At 42.5% G+C, this 19,163-nt stretch overlaps 2 protein-coding genes across 2 annotated transcripts; both read right to left on the minus strand.

The window, feature by feature from the left end:
• Positions 1-6,008: 6,008 nt before the first annotated feature.
• On the minus strand, positions 6,009-8,348 carry LOC105057142 (peptide-N4-(N-acetyl-beta-glucosaminyl)asparagine amidase A). The gene has a single exon (XM_010939623.4). It carries the CDS (start codon positions 8,281-8,283, stop codon positions 6,430-6,432), a length of 1,854 nt encoding a protein of 617 aa, XP_010937925.3. The 5' UTR covers positions 8,284-8,348; the 3' UTR covers positions 6,009-6,429.
• A 4,641-nt stretch (positions 8,349-12,989) lies between these two features.
• Positions 12,990-18,486, minus strand: LOC105057140 (NADH dehydrogenase [ubiquinone] 1 alpha subcomplex subunit 8-B). Its single transcript, XM_010939621.4, has 3 exons — positions 18,355-18,486; positions 18,071-18,280; positions 12,990-13,466 (listed from the first exon to the last, which is right to left on the minus strand). The coding sequence occupies exons 2-3, from the start codon at positions 18,256-18,258 to the stop codon at positions 13,331-13,333; spliced, it is 324 nt and encodes a 107-aa protein (XP_010937923.1). The 5' UTR covers positions 18,259-18,280; positions 18,355-18,486; the 3' UTR covers positions 12,990-13,330.
• Between the last annotated feature and the right edge of the window lie 677 nt (positions 18,487-19,163).

The raw sequence follows: 19,163 nt of genomic DNA on the forward strand, positions 1-19,163 counted from the left end.
CACCTCGAAGTCATCGAGGTCTTCTTGAGGATCTAGTAAGTTGGTCCTCTAAACATTTCCTAAGGATCTCTCTCCATTTCTCACACGACTCAAGCTTTGCTGGAGTCTGATAAATTAGCTCCACCTCGAAGTCATTGAGGTATTCTCGACGGTCTGATAAGTTAGTCCTCCGAAGATTCTCTAAAGGTCTCCCTCCACTTCTCGTGCGACTCAGACTTTGCTGAGATTTGATAAGTTAGCCTCACCTCGAAGTCATCAAGGTCATCTCGAGGGTCCGATAAGTTAGCCCTCCGAAGGTTCTTTAAGGGTCTTCCTCCACTTCTCACATGACTTGGGCTTTGCTGGGGTCTGATAAATTAGCCCCACCTCGAAGTCGTTGAGGTCTTCTTGAGGGTTTGATAAGTTAGTCCTCTGAAGATTCTCTAAGGGTCTCCCTCTACTCTTTGTGTGACTCGAGATTTACTAGGGTCTGATAAGCTAGCCCCGCCTCAAAGTCATCAAAGTCTTCTCGAGGGTCTGATAAGTTAGTCCTCTGGAGGTTCTCTAAGGGTCTCTCTCCACTTATCGTATGACTCGAACTTTGTTGGGGTCTGACAAGTTAGTCCCACCTCGAAGTCGTCATGATCTTTTTGAGGGTTTGATAAGTTAGCCCTCAAGAGGTTTTTTAAGGGTCTCCCTTTCCTTTTCGTGCGACTTAAACTTTGTTGGGGTCTGGTAAGTTAGCTCTGCCTCGAAGTCGTCTAGATCTTCTTGAGGATCTGATAAATTAGCCCTCCGGAGGTTCTCTAAGGGTCTCCCTCTGCTTCTCGTGCGACTTGGGTTTTGTTGGGATTTGATAAGTTAGTTTTGCCTCGAAGTCATCGAGATCTTCTCGAGGGTCTGGTAAATTCGTTCTTTGGAGATTTTCTAAAGATCTTCTTCCGCTTCTCGTACAGCTTGGACTTTGATGGGGTCTGATAAGTTAGCCCCACCTCGAAGTCGTCGAGATTTTCTCGAGAGTCTAGTAAGTTAGCCCTCCGGAGGTTTCCTAAGGATCTCCTTCTGCTTCTCACATGTCTTGGGCTTTGTTGGGGTATGGTAAGTTAGCTCTATCTCGAAGTCGTCGAGGTCTTCTCGAGGATTTGATAAGTTAGCCCTCACGTTAGTTGACCATAGTTATAATTCAGGATCTTGAGTAGCAGGAGGAAGCGACTCTTGGAGAACTCGGGTGCCAATTACAAATTGAAGACCCTGCAAATTTTATTTTCATGAAAAATAGTTACATCATTGGTGATATATGTGAATATTCGTTGAGTTCTATGATCTTGATATTGGAGTCCTGTCGAGCTGCTTTAGCCTACAGGCTTTTAAGCATGCCACTTCATCCACTCCATTGGACAATAGCCTTGTTTTTAGCGCTTGCTCAATAGGTTGTGAGACTTTGGCTTGCCGCATCATCAGGTCACCATTTTAAAGTTGATCATCAGGCGACAAGACCCGTATTTTTCTGTAAAAGATCAATTAATCGGTATTTGGTTACCTTATCTAGATGTGGACTGATTTTCATCATTCGGCCAGGATTCCAGACGACCCCCCAATAATCATGTAGATTTCTTCTCGGATGGGTCGCTCTTCTTCCACCATTTGCCCTCTGCCCTACTGTCGCTCCTACCGTGCAGGTGCTTGCTGCAGCTGAGGTTGAGGGAGATGCTACTGAGGCAGAGAGGGCGACTGTTGAACTCTCAGAGCTCGACGTTGAGGGACCGCTCTTTGAACAAAATGATTCAATTATCCCTGCCTAACAAGCCTTTCGATTTCGTCGCGGAGCTGGTGGCTGTTTTCAGTATTGTGACCGTGGTCACAATGGTAAAAGCAATATCTATTCGGATCCTGACGGTATTCCGACCTCATTCTCATCAGTCGAAACTCAAGTAACTCAAGCCCCACTTGTAACAATACTTTCCTTTGAGGAACATTCAAGGGCGTGTAGCTATCATACAGTCGAGGAGATGATGGTTGTCGAATTCTTCTCAGAAGACTGTGGGATCAACAATTTCGATCCTCATTATTCTACCTCGGAGGTGAGGACCGAGAGTGCTGGTGTCTTTTCTTCTCTCATCTTGGATGGCGCTCTTTGCTGGATCCCATCGTGGTTGAACCGATAGGAGTATCATCAGTAAAGACTTCTTCCATGCAGGCATACTTTTTTGTACGGACAAGCATATCTAGGAGATTCCAGGGATAAGTCTTAACTAACGACTTTTTCAAGTTGTTCTTCAAGAGACCGCTCATTATTGCGGTCATCGCGGTCGACTGGTTTAGATTTTGGACCTCTAGGGTCGTCATGTTGAATCTATTCATAAAAGAACGGATTGATTCATCCTCTTTTTGCTTGATGGTATGGAGGTAGTCGGACCGCTTCTGCTGTCGTCGGCTACTGATGAAATGATCGAAGAGTTGGAGGAAATGCTCGACAAAGCAGGGCATCTGACGCTTCCTGAAGGAGCAAGGCTGCCTTGAAGGTCTCCACATGATTGACAGGGTTGATGGTCCCGTCATAGACCTCCAGTTGAGGTAGTTTGACGTGCAGAGAGAGTGGTTCCTGCACAATCCTCAGGATAAAGTATGGCTGGCTATTATACCTTTCGTAGGGCAACATCGAAGAGCCATTATTGTTGAGGGCCTTTTTTAATTTTCTGGCCCAACTGCTAGTCGAGCTCCTGAAATCATCTTTCAAAGTCAACTTCATGGACAATACCAGCCTCGGAGCGTAGAGAAGATCGACATCCAGGGGTCGAGTCATGGACCGACTATGGGCTTGGAGATCGTCGCCTGATTGGCTGCTGGACCCTAAGATGATTTTGATGGATTAATCTCTTCTCCGGACTTCGAGGAGGTGCCGCTGCTTTAATTGAGATGGTGGCTGCGGAGCCGCAGACAAAATAGAATTCTGTAGGGGCACCGCTGTGGAAGACACAGGTGGTGCCGCTGAGGGAACCGCATGACGCACCATTGTAGGAGATGCAAGGACAGCCTAAGGAGGCTGTGGCGCTGCTTAAAAGGGTGCAAAAAAGATTTGGACTGCTTGAACTATAATCGTCAGATGTTGAACTTGTTAGAAGAACTGACCGAATTGATCGATTGTGACTAACGCCGGTAGAGCTGGTTGAACCGATGGTACGATGATCGATTAAACCGATTGAGGGATTTTTGGCACTAGCGACTGAACTTAATTGTCAGCCTGGCTGGCCACCAGTCGGGAGGCGATGGCATTGGGAAGCCGAGAAGATCCATCTTGGAGCCATAATGCGAATGTAGGCCCTTCCTCTATCTATTACTGCTTAAATCGATCGAGATCAGAAAACGGATACTTAGGGACCTCGAGCGGTGGTGCTGGTGCTGGAGCGACCTACAAAATAAGTCCCAAACTGAAGGTTGTGGTTCCGGCGAGGATCCTTCGACGCTCAAGTCAGAAAAGTAGAGAACAAAGAAACAACAATGGATTCTCTGAGAGAAATTTGATTGAACTTATCTGGATCCTCGGGGCTCTGATTGTTTATATAGAAGAATATCGAACAGCTAGATTATTAGCTATGAGATTGTACAATCCTGAAATTGTTGGACTGTTAGATATGCCAAACTAGGCGTGATAATTCAGCCCTTAAATGCTCCTGCGAGATCAAAAAAGACAGTTACGCCAAATAAATCTTATCTTATTCAGGATGGATAGCTGTCTCGCACGTCGAAGAGATAAGTTGATTGAACAGCTCAAATACATGTTGGACCTTAGAGATGCCTTAACTCAGCATGAAGATAGACTCCTCAACTCGTACGACAGTCAGCACTCGTATTAATGACCTGAGAGCTTGACATGTGTTATGATATAGTGCTGATCCAAAATGCTCACGATAATCACCGTAACATAATATATAATATATATTATATTACATATTATAATATGTAATATAATATATATTACATATTATAATATATAATATATATATATTATATATATAATATAATATTATTATTTTTATTATTTTTTCATTCTTTCTTCATCCCCCGCATGCTACAACCCTCCCCAACCCCCGACTGCTCCGCCCCCGGCCCCCCGACTGCTCCGCCCCCGGCCCCCCGGCAGTCGTATTTCTATCACCACCCCCAGCTTCCTGGTGGAGGAGGGGAGGGAGAGCCTGAGAGGATGGTGACAGAACAGAGGGGGGGAGGTTTTATACGAAAAAAAATTCTTACTGTGAAGGGGACGGGGGGCCAGAGAAGATGGCGACGAAGAGGAGGGTCTGAGAGGATGGTGGCGGGGCTCGAGGGGGGAGGGGGCACTGAGAGGATGGTGGTGGAGGGGGGTGGGGCCTGAGAAGATGGTGGCAGAGAGGAAGGGGGGGTATGAGAGGATGGTGGTAGGGCCGGGGGGGAGGGGGCGCTGAGAGGATGGTGGCGGAGGGGAGGAGGTAGCTCACCGGTGACGTGGGAGGAGGGTAAGCACTGTGAGAGGAGAAGAGGAGCAGCACACGGAGAAGATAGTAGGGGCAATTTTGTCCAAAAAATTTATTACCAAATTACCACATCTCCAGTAATCTGGATCGCCACCCATTCCTCAGACAATCTGGATTGCCTCATGAGAGATAATTCAAATTACCAATGCCTATTAAATATGAATATCAAACATAGTTATCCAATGGATCTAATTTAAATTGCTGGCTATCTGGATAGGTTGCCTGCTATCAAACGCAACTTTATAATCCTGTCCAAGAGTTTTCGTCATACATTATATATATGGTGGAATTAGTTGCTCAGAAGTTGAGACTAGGTCTGTATATAATTTTGGTATTAAGACTTAGATGGTATTGGACTGTGGACTCTGAATTGTCAATGGTTGTAACGACGGAATTATTTATTGAACATCTCTAATTGCCTCTTTGTTTTTCAGTGGGGGGGGAGAGAGAGAGAGAGAGAGAGAGAGAGAGAGAGAGAGAGAGTCTCGATTATGAAACATCTGCGTGTGATGCAGAGAGGCAAGAGTAAAAGGGTAATGCCCAATTGACTTCACAATTGTTTCTTCGATCATGCCTCTAGTAACAAATATGTACATCCTCTTTGTAAAAACCAAGACATTTGTGTCTACTTTCGGTGAATCTAGACAACCCAAAGCAACGTATTTACTAGAGAACTAGAATAACATATGAATGATTTCAATTAACGTAGAGAAACGTTGTGGCTACTACATATTCCATAAAACCTCTCAATTAATTTTGCAACCGGATGTCTTGAGATTTGCTGGATGGCTGTAAATTGTAAAAGGAGTCCACTTCCTTTATTTCACATGATATTAGAGGAAACTAGACTATTCAAATCATACTGATATTGTAGAAGTGAGAAGCTTCACGAACAAATTCCGCTCCCAGAGTCACAATCCAAATGGTAGGACGTATGCATCACTGAACCCTTAGATATGTGTGAAGCCATCCAGTGGAATGGATGTTGATAGCATATATATTTATGTGTTCGAAGTCTCTTTGTTCAATTTATCTAGGATGTGGTGATGCCATGATTACTTCTCAATCAGGATTTAAGAAAGTCAAAAATCCTTTCAAAGTATAAATAGAAGATTCTTTTGATGTTATTATGGGAGATGGTTTTGTAACTTCAACTAGATTTTTCAAATGATTAATTGATTATTGCAGAAATCTATTGAAAATAAAACATTATAGACATAAAAATTTAGTTTATATTAAAAGCAATATTAAAACTATCCAAAGTTTAATCATCATTATATGATTTAGAATTTCACGATGATCGCATACTACAGGCAATGGGTGTTTTTGTGGGCTTGAAACTTTTATTCGATGTTTGAGAAAAAGGAAAAAGAAAAGAAATTTAAAGAAAGGAAAAATTATAAACAAGATTATATCGAATCCGTTGTTATGTTGTATAAGACAGCACACAAATGTCATTAATTAACTAGAGCTTATTAAAAACCCTATAGTCGGATCATCCATTATTTGCACCAACATGAATAATTATGTCCCTAGCTCAGATATTATCAATCTTCCATTACTTTAATTTTAGCTATGACAACATTTTGCTACGAGTACTCAAAACAAGAGAAATCCATTTGTCACAGAGCACTGCTGTTGACATCTAAGAATTCGAAGCAAAATGACCTGAACAAAGAGAACTGCCTTCAAGACAAAAACAAGCGCTGCTATGCTGTCGAACGATTACAACAGGGAAGTAAAACTCTCCGGGAACTATACTCTGCTACTCCACCCACTAGAAGCTCTATTAAAGAGACTACACTGCTTAACACCATGCATTATTTATCCAACAGGGGAGACCACAGATGAACCAACCATTGAACTCCACATGCGCGCAGGGAACCCTCTTCTCATCTAAAACCCAAGACGGGCTTTAATCAGAGGTTCGATTTTGACACTACCAAGCAACGACGGCCCCGCACGACGCCGTCTCCTCGTCCTCCTTCACCTTCCCCCCGACCATATTCACCGTCCTCAGATAACAAGCCTTGTCATCCCTGAACTTGTAGGTCGACTTGGTGTCGCCACTCCCCCACATGGCCACCCCCTCCTGCATCAACACCGATCCCTCCGATTCCTGCCGGTCCGCAATGGTGCTGAAGCTGGCCATCTTGTTCTCCGCCACGCTCCTCGTCTCCTCGAGCATGTGGTGCAGCTTGGTCTTGTGGAACCTCGACCCCCCGCCGCCGTTCGAGCTCATGGTCATCATGTTAAATGGCGCCTCCGTGTCCACCAGCACTCGGCCGATCACTACGTCGTCCCTCTCGATCCTTATGTTAGTTCTCGCCTTGTTCTCCATCTCCACATTCGTCACCTCCCCCTTCTCCTCCGCTTCTATGTGGCTCTTGAACTTAATTTTGTGCCTCACACTGGTGGTGATATTGCCTTTGGACGAGCTCACCCAGCCGGAGAATCGAATGATGACCTGCCCTTCGATCTCCGATTTGCCTTCGGTCTCCTTCCAGTCGGCCTGCCGGCTTAGCCGGAGCGGCGGGACTTTGTACCGGACGAGAGCTCCCTCGACCGAGTCGGACCAGGCGTCGAGCCAGAGGTGGAGGTTAGCGGAGACGAGCCAGTAGGGTTGGCTGTCGCGGACGGTGAGGCCGAACTTGTGGGGTTTGCCGTCGATGAGCTGGCCGACGAAGGGTGTGAGGTCGAGGTCGTAGGAGGGGTGGTCGTAGGCGCCGATGGCCGCCACGGGGGCCCAAAAGAAGGGGTTGACCGAACCCGGGTAGATGACCGGGAACGGCACGGCCGAGCCTGCGTAGCGCCCGTCTATGGTCGCCACCACCTGGCGGAACCCGCCGTTGGCCTTGGAGGACTCGAGCCCGTCCCGCGCCCGCTGTGGCCCGTTGGAACGGAGCGGGTTCGCGTACCAGTACTCGTCGTCGCCGTGGTGAGACACGTAGACCTCGAGGACGGCCCGGTACGTATTGTTTGGCACTACAACGGTGGCGGACTGGATGTCGGTCTCGTTCTGAACCGGGAACCAGAAGCCGGACCGGCCGTCGCACTTGGATATCGGGATGATGAGGTCGGCTGGCTTGCGGTAGATTCCTTTAATGGTCGGGTGGGCGGCGAGGACAGATTCGAGTTTGGCTTCTTTGATCTCATCGGCGGGCCGGGTGGCAGCGGAGTCGCAGAGCGCGCCGCGGTAGAAGTGGAGGGAGACGTTGACGGAGTAGACGCCAGGGTAGGTGGCGTTGGAGTTCTCGAGCATCATCGAGATAATGCCGCCACCGGTGCCGTCGGCGGACGTGCGGCGGAGGAGGGCGGTGTAGCGGGTGACGTCCTTGCGGACGCGCCAGAAGACGCCGGGAGACATGGGGAAGGGGGTGGTGGTGCGGAGGATCTCGGCGCCATCAACCCAGATGGCGGCGATGCGGTCCTTCTGGAGGTCGGACGCCGAGGCAGAGAGCTCGAGGACGACGCGGGACCAGGGGGCTGGGCAGTCGGGTGGTGGGGCGTAGTTGGCAGTGGCCGGCGGGGCGCCGACGGTGTCGGCGAAGTCCTGCTGTAGGACGAGGAGGGAGCATTTGGGGCTCTGGCCAGGGAGGAGGAGAGGTGGGAGGCTGGGGTCCATGTACTCGAGCGTCGCATTCTGGGCGGCGTCAGGCGGCGGGGGAAACGCGAATCCTTCGGGAACGGGAGGAGACTCCCACGGTGATGCCCAACTGCGGTTAGTTAACAGGAGAAGAGAAAGAAGTAGACATGAGAGTGAGAAAAGGTGGTGGCTGAGAGTGAGACACATGCCTTGTATTTGAATTGTTATCCACTGCGGAGTTTTGGTTTTGGTTGTGTTTTAAGTGGCTTGATTGATTTAGAGAGGGTGTGAGATTCCAATGGGGAGATGGTTTTGGGTATATATAGCCATTGGAAGGCGAGCTTAACTCTGGGTTTCTGGAGAAGTAGAGAAGCAGGAGGCCGGAAGGAAACGGAGCGTTTAAAATGTGCCATCTTTCCTTTCGGTACAGCTTTAAATATTTTTACGGCAAAAGACACAGGAGGGCGGAAGTTTCGGATTCTTCTCGGTTGGTTCCCTTCGCTGTCGTTACGCTACTATGGCCTTACGGGAAGACTGCTGGTATGGAGCTCAACGGAGTTTAGAATCCTAGGAGGGTTGAGCCGAGCCAAGAAAATTGGCTGAAAGCCACCAGCTAAAAACCAGGATATGGTTCTTTGCGTTCAGGTCAGACCGAGTCTACGTTTGGGCATGGAGGCTTCGCTCTAATCTCCGCTTGTATTCTCTGAGTACTTGCTGATGTGATAGTTCTGAATTTATCTAAGCGACGCTAATGACACAGCAATTTGTCACAAAAAGCTGATGTGTGGCTATTATTGCTTCCCATTGATCCACAAGATTGTTAGGCGTCAGCTCTGCGACGATCAATAAAGTACGTGGAGTGCTCCTCTAGCCATATTTTTTTTTTGAAGCTAAGCAAATGACAGATTATTTTGAAAATAGGAACAGAATTTTTTATGATATTTAAAAAATATCATTCGATACGATATACATATTGAGATGTCCTTAAAAAAAAAAAATCATATAATTTTTATCTAAATTATTTAAATATTTTTAAAATTTATTTTTTTAATATTTTAACATGCACATGTAAGCGCATGCGGTCATTCATTTTTTGATGGATGTTCCCAAGCATGCACAGCACCTTACGATACTTTTTGAGTACCGCAGACGATCCGTTCTCCATCATTCTATCCACCCTATACGATCCGTTCTCCATCACTCTATCCATCCCATTTATTCTTTTCCTGCTCTCTTAAGGTGCGTTTGGTTACATTTTTTTTTTTTTAAATTTTTTAAAAAATATTTTTTTTATTTTTTATTAAATAAAAATAAAAAAATAAAAAAATATGTTTGATTTATAAAGCAAAAAATAATGTCTGGAGACAGTAGGTAAAAAGTTCGACGAGAGAGAAAAATTGAAGAAAGAAGGAAGAAAAAGGAGAGAGGTGAATAGCTCGACGAGAGAAAAGGATTCGGATTTTTTATCTTTTGGTTTGATATTTTAGATGTGCGAAAATATATAAAAATTAAAAAATAAATTTTAAAAAATAAAAAAATTTTATTTTTCATATAAAGTAATTATTTTAAATTTTATTTTTTATTTTTCAATGATGTTACTAAATATTATTTTTTAATTTTTATTATTTAAAAATTAAAAAAAAATTTAATGACTAACCAAATGCACTGATGCTCAAGATTTTTTTTTTTTCTACACCGTAATTGTTGGTTGGATCCCCACTCCTCACCCAACCCATATTCCAAAAAAATAAAAAAAATATTTTCCCTTCACCTCAAAGTAATGCAAAAAGTTTTATGCAGTTTACTGCATCATAAACAATAACTTACATAGTAATATGAATTAAGGATTAATTAGTTCCTGTTAAAGCTAGCTAATGTTATCACAGCCATTCAGCGGAAGTTTAAATTTCTACACCCCACTTACAGATTATGCAGACTAGGTAACTAATCAGGTTTTCAAACTAGAACCAAAATAATGGCGTTGAATTTAGGTATGTTCCCTTCGAAATAAAAGGAAAAATATGTTAGAAGTGTGACGCATATCACTCTTTTATTTTCTGGATTCCATATTGCGTACGAATATGAACCCGGCAAAATTATCATGCTTGTTTGTTGCTGAAATGGGCTGTACATAACTAAAGCATCACTTAAAATGTTTTCTTTTCTTCTTGGCTGATTCTTTTTTGCAAGAGGACGGACTTGGGACAATTTGCCTAACGCTCTTGCACTAGCTGCTTGTCTCCGCCGAGAGCCATTTCAACCTCATGTGCTCACCTTCCTCAAACTCAAATGAATTAAGAGTTATCTCATAAGCATTTAGACTTTGAGAGAGAGACATTCGTGAGACAGCAATTCCTAATAATCAAAATACCCAAAAGAAAAAAATAAAAAATAACGTTACGTTTTTTTTTAAATAAAAATTGTAATATATATGAATTAATTACAGTAAATGCTTCCAAACGAGACCCTTCATAGAACCATAGTGTAAGGAACACACCAATGTAACAAAAAAAAAAAAAAAGGAACACGACAAAAACGTGACAGCTCTCCTGATTTCAAAATACTCCATCATGCGGCCAACCTGTGCCCCTCAGACAACTGACTTCAGGTACCAGGAAGAAAGAGAAGAAAAGGGCGAAAAAAAAAAAAAAAGCAACCACTGTCTTTAGGATGCTGAATTTTGCGACGACCTTTCGGATTTCCGCTATAAAATGGCTAAAAATAGTCTAATTTCTATACGTACATCGCCCAGGGTGCCAAACATATTATAATGCAAGGGGACACAGGTGGCATTGCACCAAAAGAGTTGGATAAACAAGGGCGACGGAGAGAGGGGAAAGAGTGGCAACCTCCTAGCACGGAAGCAGCAAAGGAGCCGGTGGAGACGACGACGTGTAATCTTCCGCTAAAGATTCCCCGCCGTATTCCTCGTCTCTTTCCCTTCCTTCTAAAGAGAAGCCCGGGGAATTGGGATTAGGAGGGGAAGGAGAGGGCGCATCGAGCTCCAGACCAAACCCTAACCCTAAGCCTAATCTAAGCAAGGAGCTGAGCTTCCTCGTCTTCTTCTTGACCACCCTCCCATGGAGATCCCGCTCCCAATGGCTCTTCATGTGTCCTCCCAGCGCTTGCCCCGTCCGGAACCTCTTCGGACACAGCGAGCACTCGTGCACCCGCACCCTCGTTGTTACCTTCCTCCTCCTTTTCCTCCTGCCGCTCCCATCCGATCCCGAACCGGTGCCGTCCAGCACCGCCTCACCGGCGACGTGCTCGGAGGCGGGGGATGGGGAGGAGAGAGCGAGGAGGAAGCGGGCGATGTCGCGCTCTTGGGACTCCGGCTCGTGGTGGGTGCGTCGAGGTTGGGGCCTCCTCCTGCCCCGCTTTCCCGTGAGGGACCACGTGATGAGCGGCGGGGATGGGTTGTCGGTTTGGGTCATTTGGTGGTGGACGGGTAGAGAAGAAGAGGGAAAGGAGAGGAGCGAGTGAGTACGCTTCGTTTCTACGGGGGTTGGTTTGGTTCGTGTGAGAAGCGGGGTGGACTGGAGGGTAAGACCAAGCCAGAGAGAGGTGTTCATATCCAAGAAATCAGGACCGTCCCTTTTTTGATCCGTCGTTTGAGCGGCAGCGGTGGAGGATTTGGAACGGATGCGGTGATAGGCGTTGTTCGTTTGGGGGTTGTTTTGAATAGGAGCACCCACGATTCACGACACCGGACGGTCAGCGACGGTGGCCTCTCTTCCTCGTCTCTGCAGTGAGTTCAGGCGTCTGGCCCATACTCTTTGAAATTTGATCTGTTTCGGATGCCAGACCAAATGGCCCAAAAATGGGACACAGCAATCACGGGGAAAATAGCAAAGAAAAACATGACCAGCCCTTTCAGGCTCCGATCGTAGATAGGGGTGAATTTTGGGGGCTTAAAAATTAGAGAAATTCTCTGTGCCCCACGGGCGGTGTAGAATTACATGCATCGTCTGTGATGATTAGTTCACGCACGAGGTCAAAAAAAAATTTTATTTTTTTCACACATCATGCTCTGCTCTGGCTCCGCATGTGAGCCAATTACCGTGGTGCGTACGTTCTGCACCACCAGTGGTGCACAAAGAATTTCTCTAAGAATTATGTTTTCTGGATTTATCAGGGTTTCTTATATTGTTGGTGCTTATAATAGAGCTAAAGAACTAAACAGGGACTTGTCAATACTATGTAGAATGATTATGGCAGTCTTAGCTGTGATATCTTTCACAAGATTAACGTCTTTTTTATTGACGAGGCAAGTGATAAAAAGAGTCGGTCTTTAACCGGTGGCATTTACCTTTAGCCAGCCATCGATGCTCGCTGTTTTGTTTATACCCATTATCGATCGTGAATGCAATCTTACGAAGAGTGAAGGGTTACTAATAAAGAAATGATACAAAATAGTATCCAGGAGTAAAACGGTTGAAAAAATAGGGACCAGAGGGGCTGGTTGAACTTATTTTACCCTTCTCCTGGAATAACTTTAACCTGGTTATCTACCTTTCTTTGGATTGTTGGCTGGGTAAATTTATTCATGTTTTTTTGTGTGGGATTTGGCTGGTTAACTGGATGACCTCAAGTTACTATGGTAGCGAGACTTCATCCTCAAATTGTTGATATCAAGTTTAAACAGCCAATAGCATGAAACCCACTCGATCCTCTAAATCTTTCTCATTCCAAAATTGTCCCCTGCAGCAGGCCACAATTTTAACACACAATGGTTTGCATGATGATGATGTAAACACTGTAGATTATGCAGCTATTGACACTGGAACTGCAAATAATTTTTCACCAAAAAAAAAATAAATTGGATTAAATACTGAGCTCCACAACATACAGCCTGTACTCCTAATTAAGCTAATCCAAGCAATGGCTGGCATGAATTCTAAGAATTTTATGCATGCCCACCTGAAACATCGCAAGCTTGTATTTCTATTTTATGGAGTCCCTCCTGAACAAGGAAATATAGAGCCTTCAATTTATTCATTACATTGCCTAATAAACAAAAATATGCAAGCACCATCGACATGGTCTTTCCACATGATTTTGTTTAGCCCGATGACAACTTATACAGCAGGATCTGAAAGCAGATTAATTTCCAACAGAAATGTTGTTGCAAAGATAGGATGAAATACTTTGGTGCCAAAAGACAGCCTCATTAAAGGAAAAAAGAACAGAGGAATCCATGAATTGTGTTTCTCCAGAGTAATTTCTCATGACCATTGCAGGCAACCTCACAAGACTACTCAGAAATTGGGAATGCTTTCTCAAATTCTTGTTGTTCTTTGCGACACAAGTCGAACTCATTGGTGTGGTAATACATGCAGCCTGCATAAGCATCCATCTCTTTGGGACACCTCTGATGAAGCTCCTTCAAACTGCAGGTCACAAGCTAATAGTTTGAGTTTCTTTTTCAAAAAATACTGATTAACTAAAATGATACTAATTTTGAATCTCATGAGAGCTTATGACTTAACCACAATGACTACTGAATTCAGAGCAAATTTACAGCCCCTCTAAACCATCTAATGGTTAGTTCCCTTTCTCTCTCTGTATGTGATGCAACCTTGGCCCAAGTACTCTTCAACCAGACGTTCTGCATCAATATGCCTCTAGCTGACACACCTACAAACCTACCTGTCATCCCCCTTCTCCTTGGTGCCCAACTTCCAAAGCCTGCTGTTTCCGGTGCTTATGAATGACTTACCTTTTCTTTGTACTTTTACTGATGTCCTTTTTTTTTTTCCCATTCCACTGACTTACCATGACATCCAAATTTATAAAGTGAATGGCCTACTGCATGAGCTCGCATGCATATTGTTGAGAACACAAATAGACAAGAATTTCACTTACATAGAAGTAATAAATCATGTCAGTGTTGTATCAATGTAATACATAAATTACTTATGTAACATAACATAAATGACCGGGCTCAGATTTATGGAAACTCACTGATTGCTAGCCCAAGCACGTTGAAAGAGAACAAGAACTAGCTTTCAACTTTATAAAGATTCATCACCAGAGGCAGAGTTAGATTCAATAAAACTCAAGTACAGATTTTGTGCTGAATAATAAATAAGGTCTGTCTTGTCAGATTATGTTTGTATTGTCCTTGGTGGAAGAGATTTTTGTTAACAACAAAAATCCCATTAATAACTTAACAGGTGACGATGATCAGAATGAAAATATAGAAATAGGTGCATTTGATGTTAAAGGCCATCGTTCAACCTGAGACCTGTCAGAATCAAACCTTGGGCCTAACGGGGTTAGATTTGACTTATAATAACTCCAACTTCGGGTTGGCTGAGACCAAATTTTTAGATCTAAATTTATGCTGGACCAAGTTCAGCCACAAACCATCCCAAACAAAGCCCCGCTCACAAGCTTACTAGTGTGTAAATCATTAAATACATGCTAGTTCAAGTCTTCAAGATTAATAGAGATGCCCTTGATTCTCTCTTTAAGGGATTGGCACAATAAGAACATCTGAAAATGAGATCTGGAGGTGGGAATATGATACCAAAAAAAAAAAAAAAAGCTCGTGCAATTTTAAGGCAGCCTAATCATCAGATACCAGTTTATCTAAGAAACAGAAAACATTAAAGTTTGAATAACATGATTGCATTTCAAGTATTTGATATGAAAACAGCCAAAACACTAAAATATGCTATGCTCAGGAAGAAGGATGTCCATGCCACTAATTTCATCATTCTTGTAGCTAAAATCTTTTCTCTTTCTTCAACCACGACATCAATATCACACATAACAGAACATCTAATTAAGTGATTTCCATGTTGTGTTGGGTTTTTATAAAGTGAAAAGCTAATTTCATGTATTACATTGTCAAATTGAACAACAAGCATGTACTAAACCAATATTATGTCCCATCACTAAAATGTGTCGTATTAAGATGATGGAAAATAATAGCAAGGTGTCTGAATTTTGATGTTCAATTGCAGGATTCAAGAATCCATTATTATGACCACAAAGATGAAGATCGTTTGAACATTTCATTTTTTTTAAAATATGAATCTTCAATGTTATAGTAAAAGTCAAAGTGCTAAACTAGCGGTCAAGAGGTTGGACTGTTGGATAACAAAAACTAATACAATCTAGTTGGATGATCTCCCAAGCTTTCTTGATAAAAACACCACTAAACATTTCCCGATAGAAATATACATCATTCAGAAACTTTACCAAGCATGATGAACATATTCATCTAATCAAGGATCTCATAATAAGTCAGTAGGAAAAATACTCAGGAAGAATATTTGGCATTGACAGCTAATGGGAAATCAGGAAGACTATTTGGCATTGATAGCTAGTGGGAAAAACAGAAAATAAACCATCTAACAAGATATATGATTTAAACTCTAACATCTTGATTTCCATAGAATTATTAAATAATAAGAGTAACAAAAAGAAAAGACCATGAAAGGTACATATGGAATTGAATGATTGTAGCCTGGTTCACTACTCATTAGTTTAATGCCCCAGTTCCACAACTCATAATAGTTGTAATTGATCACAACAGATGTCCTAGTGCTAGCATGCCAAAAGAGTGATATGCCTCTTTGGCTATTTCTGATTTGTCAAATGAGTTTTGAGCAGGGATGAGGATTTTTATTTTGAGAAGCATAATGTTTCTCTGGTTAAGGAATCATGTGGACCTTCTAGCAATGTTTTGAAGTTCTAGTTTGTAGAGCACGCATGCACGCACACACTGCGTGCGTGAGCATGCACACACACACACACACAAAAAAAAAAAAAAAAAAAAAAAAAAAAAAAGGTACCCTCCTTTAACTGGAAATAATGCCAAAACTCCTCATTAGTCAAAAGTTGAAATGAATGAATCACAGTCATTTAGTCTGTTTTTAAGTTGTTTGTCTTTCTACATAAGATTCCATGAGAGATGATAAGTTACAGAGATGATATGAAGTATCAGATTGGCAAGGTCCCCCAAAATTTATCAGCAGTAAATTTATCCATAATCATAACCACAACCAAGAAAACTTATTCAAAATGCTTGCAGTAACCTTAATAAATCTTTTTTCTAAGATCATTTGCATTACAGATTAAATCCATTGTGATACTTGCTTTTTATAGATCCTTCCTCACATTCCCTATCATTCTTTATTTCATTTTTATCCTCCCCTCCTCTTAGGACCCTCTACCTCACAATTGAGTCATTTCCTTTCTAGGCATCTAGATCTTCTCCATACATGTTTAAAGCATCTCATTCAGTTGTCCATCAACCTTAATTAGTGCAATCCTACATTTTCTCCGATTTATTACACTCATACATAAGTTTATTTTTCCAAATTTATCCATTATTTATCACAGCATTCTCATCTTTGCAATTCTCACCTTATGTGAATGAAACTTTTACTCCCAAATTCCCATCACAAAAACATTTTGATCATAGAAGTATATTCCAATTGTTTTGCTCTTTTAAGCCTTATGGCATGTACCAAACACACAAAGCCTTAAAACACCCTTTCCCTAAGACCAACTTCATCTACACTATCTCTTATTAGATAAAACTTATCATTCAACTCACATAAGCAATAAATTTGAGACATCAGATATGATAACCAAGTACCTCTTTGTCATTGACTTTAATGGGTACTTCTTCATGTACATTCCAGCTAAAATTGCACTATTCAAGTGATTGTTGAAGTTGTATTATCACCTTTCATGATCCCTATATTTCAACCATTATTTTCCAAATATAATCACATCTAGTCTGTAATATGATTGCATCCAATTAACAGACCACTAACATGGGGAACAGGTGATACGATCTTGCAAGTCTATGCCACCTGATGAACGCACATAGAAGTAAAAGGAATAGATTCACTTTTCAAGCATGAAGCAAATATAGTGGACACATAAAGTGAAGCACCAATATACAATAGAGTTGCTAATAACAACTCAGGACTTCACCTAAGAAAGCTAGCCAGGAGGTATCATTTGGGTTCTTTGGTCCTGTATAAGTATCCAAAATTTTTCCAACGAATAACTACTGTGGGACTAAATGCACGCTCGCCCGAATCCTCACGTACTCTCTCTATTTAAGTCCTGACGATCTCAGATTAAGAATCCAAATCCATGCATCCATTCATCAACAACACAATCGATCCGTGGTCAGCCCTAGTGAAGCCATTCTTTAGTATCTCCTAGTCCACATAAACTATAAACTGGATCGGCTCTGATATCATTTGTAGCAACTTAAGATTTCATCCAAAAAAGTTAGTAGGAAGGTATTATTTGGATTCTTTGACCCTATATAGGTATCCAAGATCTTCCTAGCAAATAATCGATGTAGGACTAAATACATATCTACATGGATTCTCATAATTGCTCGGAATATTCCTTCCAAAATTAGAGGAGTAGATAAAGAATGCGGTTCATGATTTTCAATCCACATTTTGCTGTGAATGATAATCAATGTAGGAGACACTATTTGTCATAGAATTATAACATGCAGTAAAAGAATCAAAGGGTGAGTTTTCTCCCTTTTTTGATTAAAAAGCTCCAGACATCTTAGTTTTTTACAAGTTTTGACCGAGGACCTGAAGAAAAACGTAATTTCGAATTGTAATCCATTGAAAACTTAAAATCCAGTTGAAAAAAACTCTCACACCGATCACAATGGAAAGGCTCATAACACTTCCAGGGCACCAAAACTTCCACTTTCTACCATGTTACCACCATTTGTTCCTCCAAAGAAGCAAGTCAGCAGGCACAAAAATCAAATACTTAATCTAGATAAATAGCAAAAATAGAGAGATTGAGAGAACAATAACCGCAGGCTTTGAATTTACAATGAAATTTAGGATGCATATTGCATAGCAATAAAATATGAACAAATTAAAACAAGAGCAAAGAACGAATAAACTCCATCATCAATCCATAAACGATTCCAGCAAGAAAAACATGAGAGGATCGGAGACTTGTATGTAGTGTTGAGAATCCTTACAGATTTAGGACGCAGCGAGTGACCACCCGGCCCTTGTCCAGGCATTTCTCCGGATTGGGGTCCTTCTTCTTGCAGTTGATGAAGGCCACGTTCTCCGACCGGCACCTCAAGGCGATGTGCTTCGACGCCGCCATCAGGACCGCTGACGTCGGGATCGGCTCCCCCGCCGCATCGACGGTGCTCGACATCCCCGCTTCCCCCTTCCGAACGCTGCGCGATTGCAACCAGGGTTACATCGAAGAAGACCACGGACCTAAGGTTAGGATTGGGGCTCTGGATTGTACCTTTCTTCAAGCTTTCAGGCGCCGATGTTCCAAAAGCTTTGGAGACGATGAAGCTGGACTCCAAAGGAACTACCCTCGCTTTCCGCCAATGTGGTGTCGGGCGTCGGGGGAAGGGAGCGGTGGACTCCTTAGCGGGTGTGATTGGGCCGGACTGAACTGATGGGCCTCCAAGGCAGGACCCTATTGAGGTGTTGGGCTGAAAATGTGGGTTGGATTGGAAGAGATCCGCAGCTGTCCGATTCTTCGCGACCAGCAACGCTGACTAAAGCATTTGCTGGTCCGTTGATAAATGGAAAGCATCAATAGCTAACTTTATATTACACGTTAAACAATAAATTTTCGTAGTTTCCGAACAAAAATTTTCATTATTAATATCGGCATTACAAAGAAGGCTCTGCATAACCTAATATCGTTATGAATATCGTTATTACCAACGACATCATGTTTTTATTTTTTTAACTATTTTTAACATATAATATAACAAGACTTCACTAATCAAATTGCTATTGCATGTTAAGCAACAAACTTAAATGATCGCTGAGTACATTAACACGTATATCACAATACCAATGTTCATATAGTGCGTAGATAGCTCTGCATAACCTAAACATCTTATATCTATGTCTGTGTATTTATATACATACAGATCCATACATACATATATACATGCATACATATGTATGTATGTATGTATGTATGTATGCATGCATGCATGCATGTAGGTATGTATGTACATGTATGTATATAACAAAATAGACAAGTAGAGGGGCATTTCTCCATTTCAAGCAGCTTTTTGGAGACCAACGTAT

Source organism: Elaeis guineensis, chromosome 14 (assembly GCF_000442705.2).
Source record: "Elaeis guineensis isolate ETL-2024a chromosome 14, EG11, whole genome shotgun sequence".
In the NCBI taxonomy this organism is placed as follows: Eukaryota; Viridiplantae; Streptophyta; class Magnoliopsida; order Arecales; family Arecaceae; genus Elaeis; species Elaeis guineensis.

Coding starts and splice junctions, on each gene's coding strand:
- LOC105057142 (XM_010939623.4), bottom strand. CDS start 8,283: ATGTGTCTCACTCTCAGCCACCACCTTTTCTCACTCTCATGTCTACTT.
- LOC105057140 (XM_010939621.4), bottom strand. CDS start 18,258: ATGTCGAGCACCGTCGATGCGGCGGGGGAGCCGATCCCGACGTCAGCG. Junction 13,467..18,070: donor ACTCGCTGCGTCCTAAATCT/GTAAGGATTCTC, acceptor TGTGACCTGCAG/TTTGAAGGAGCTTCATCAGA.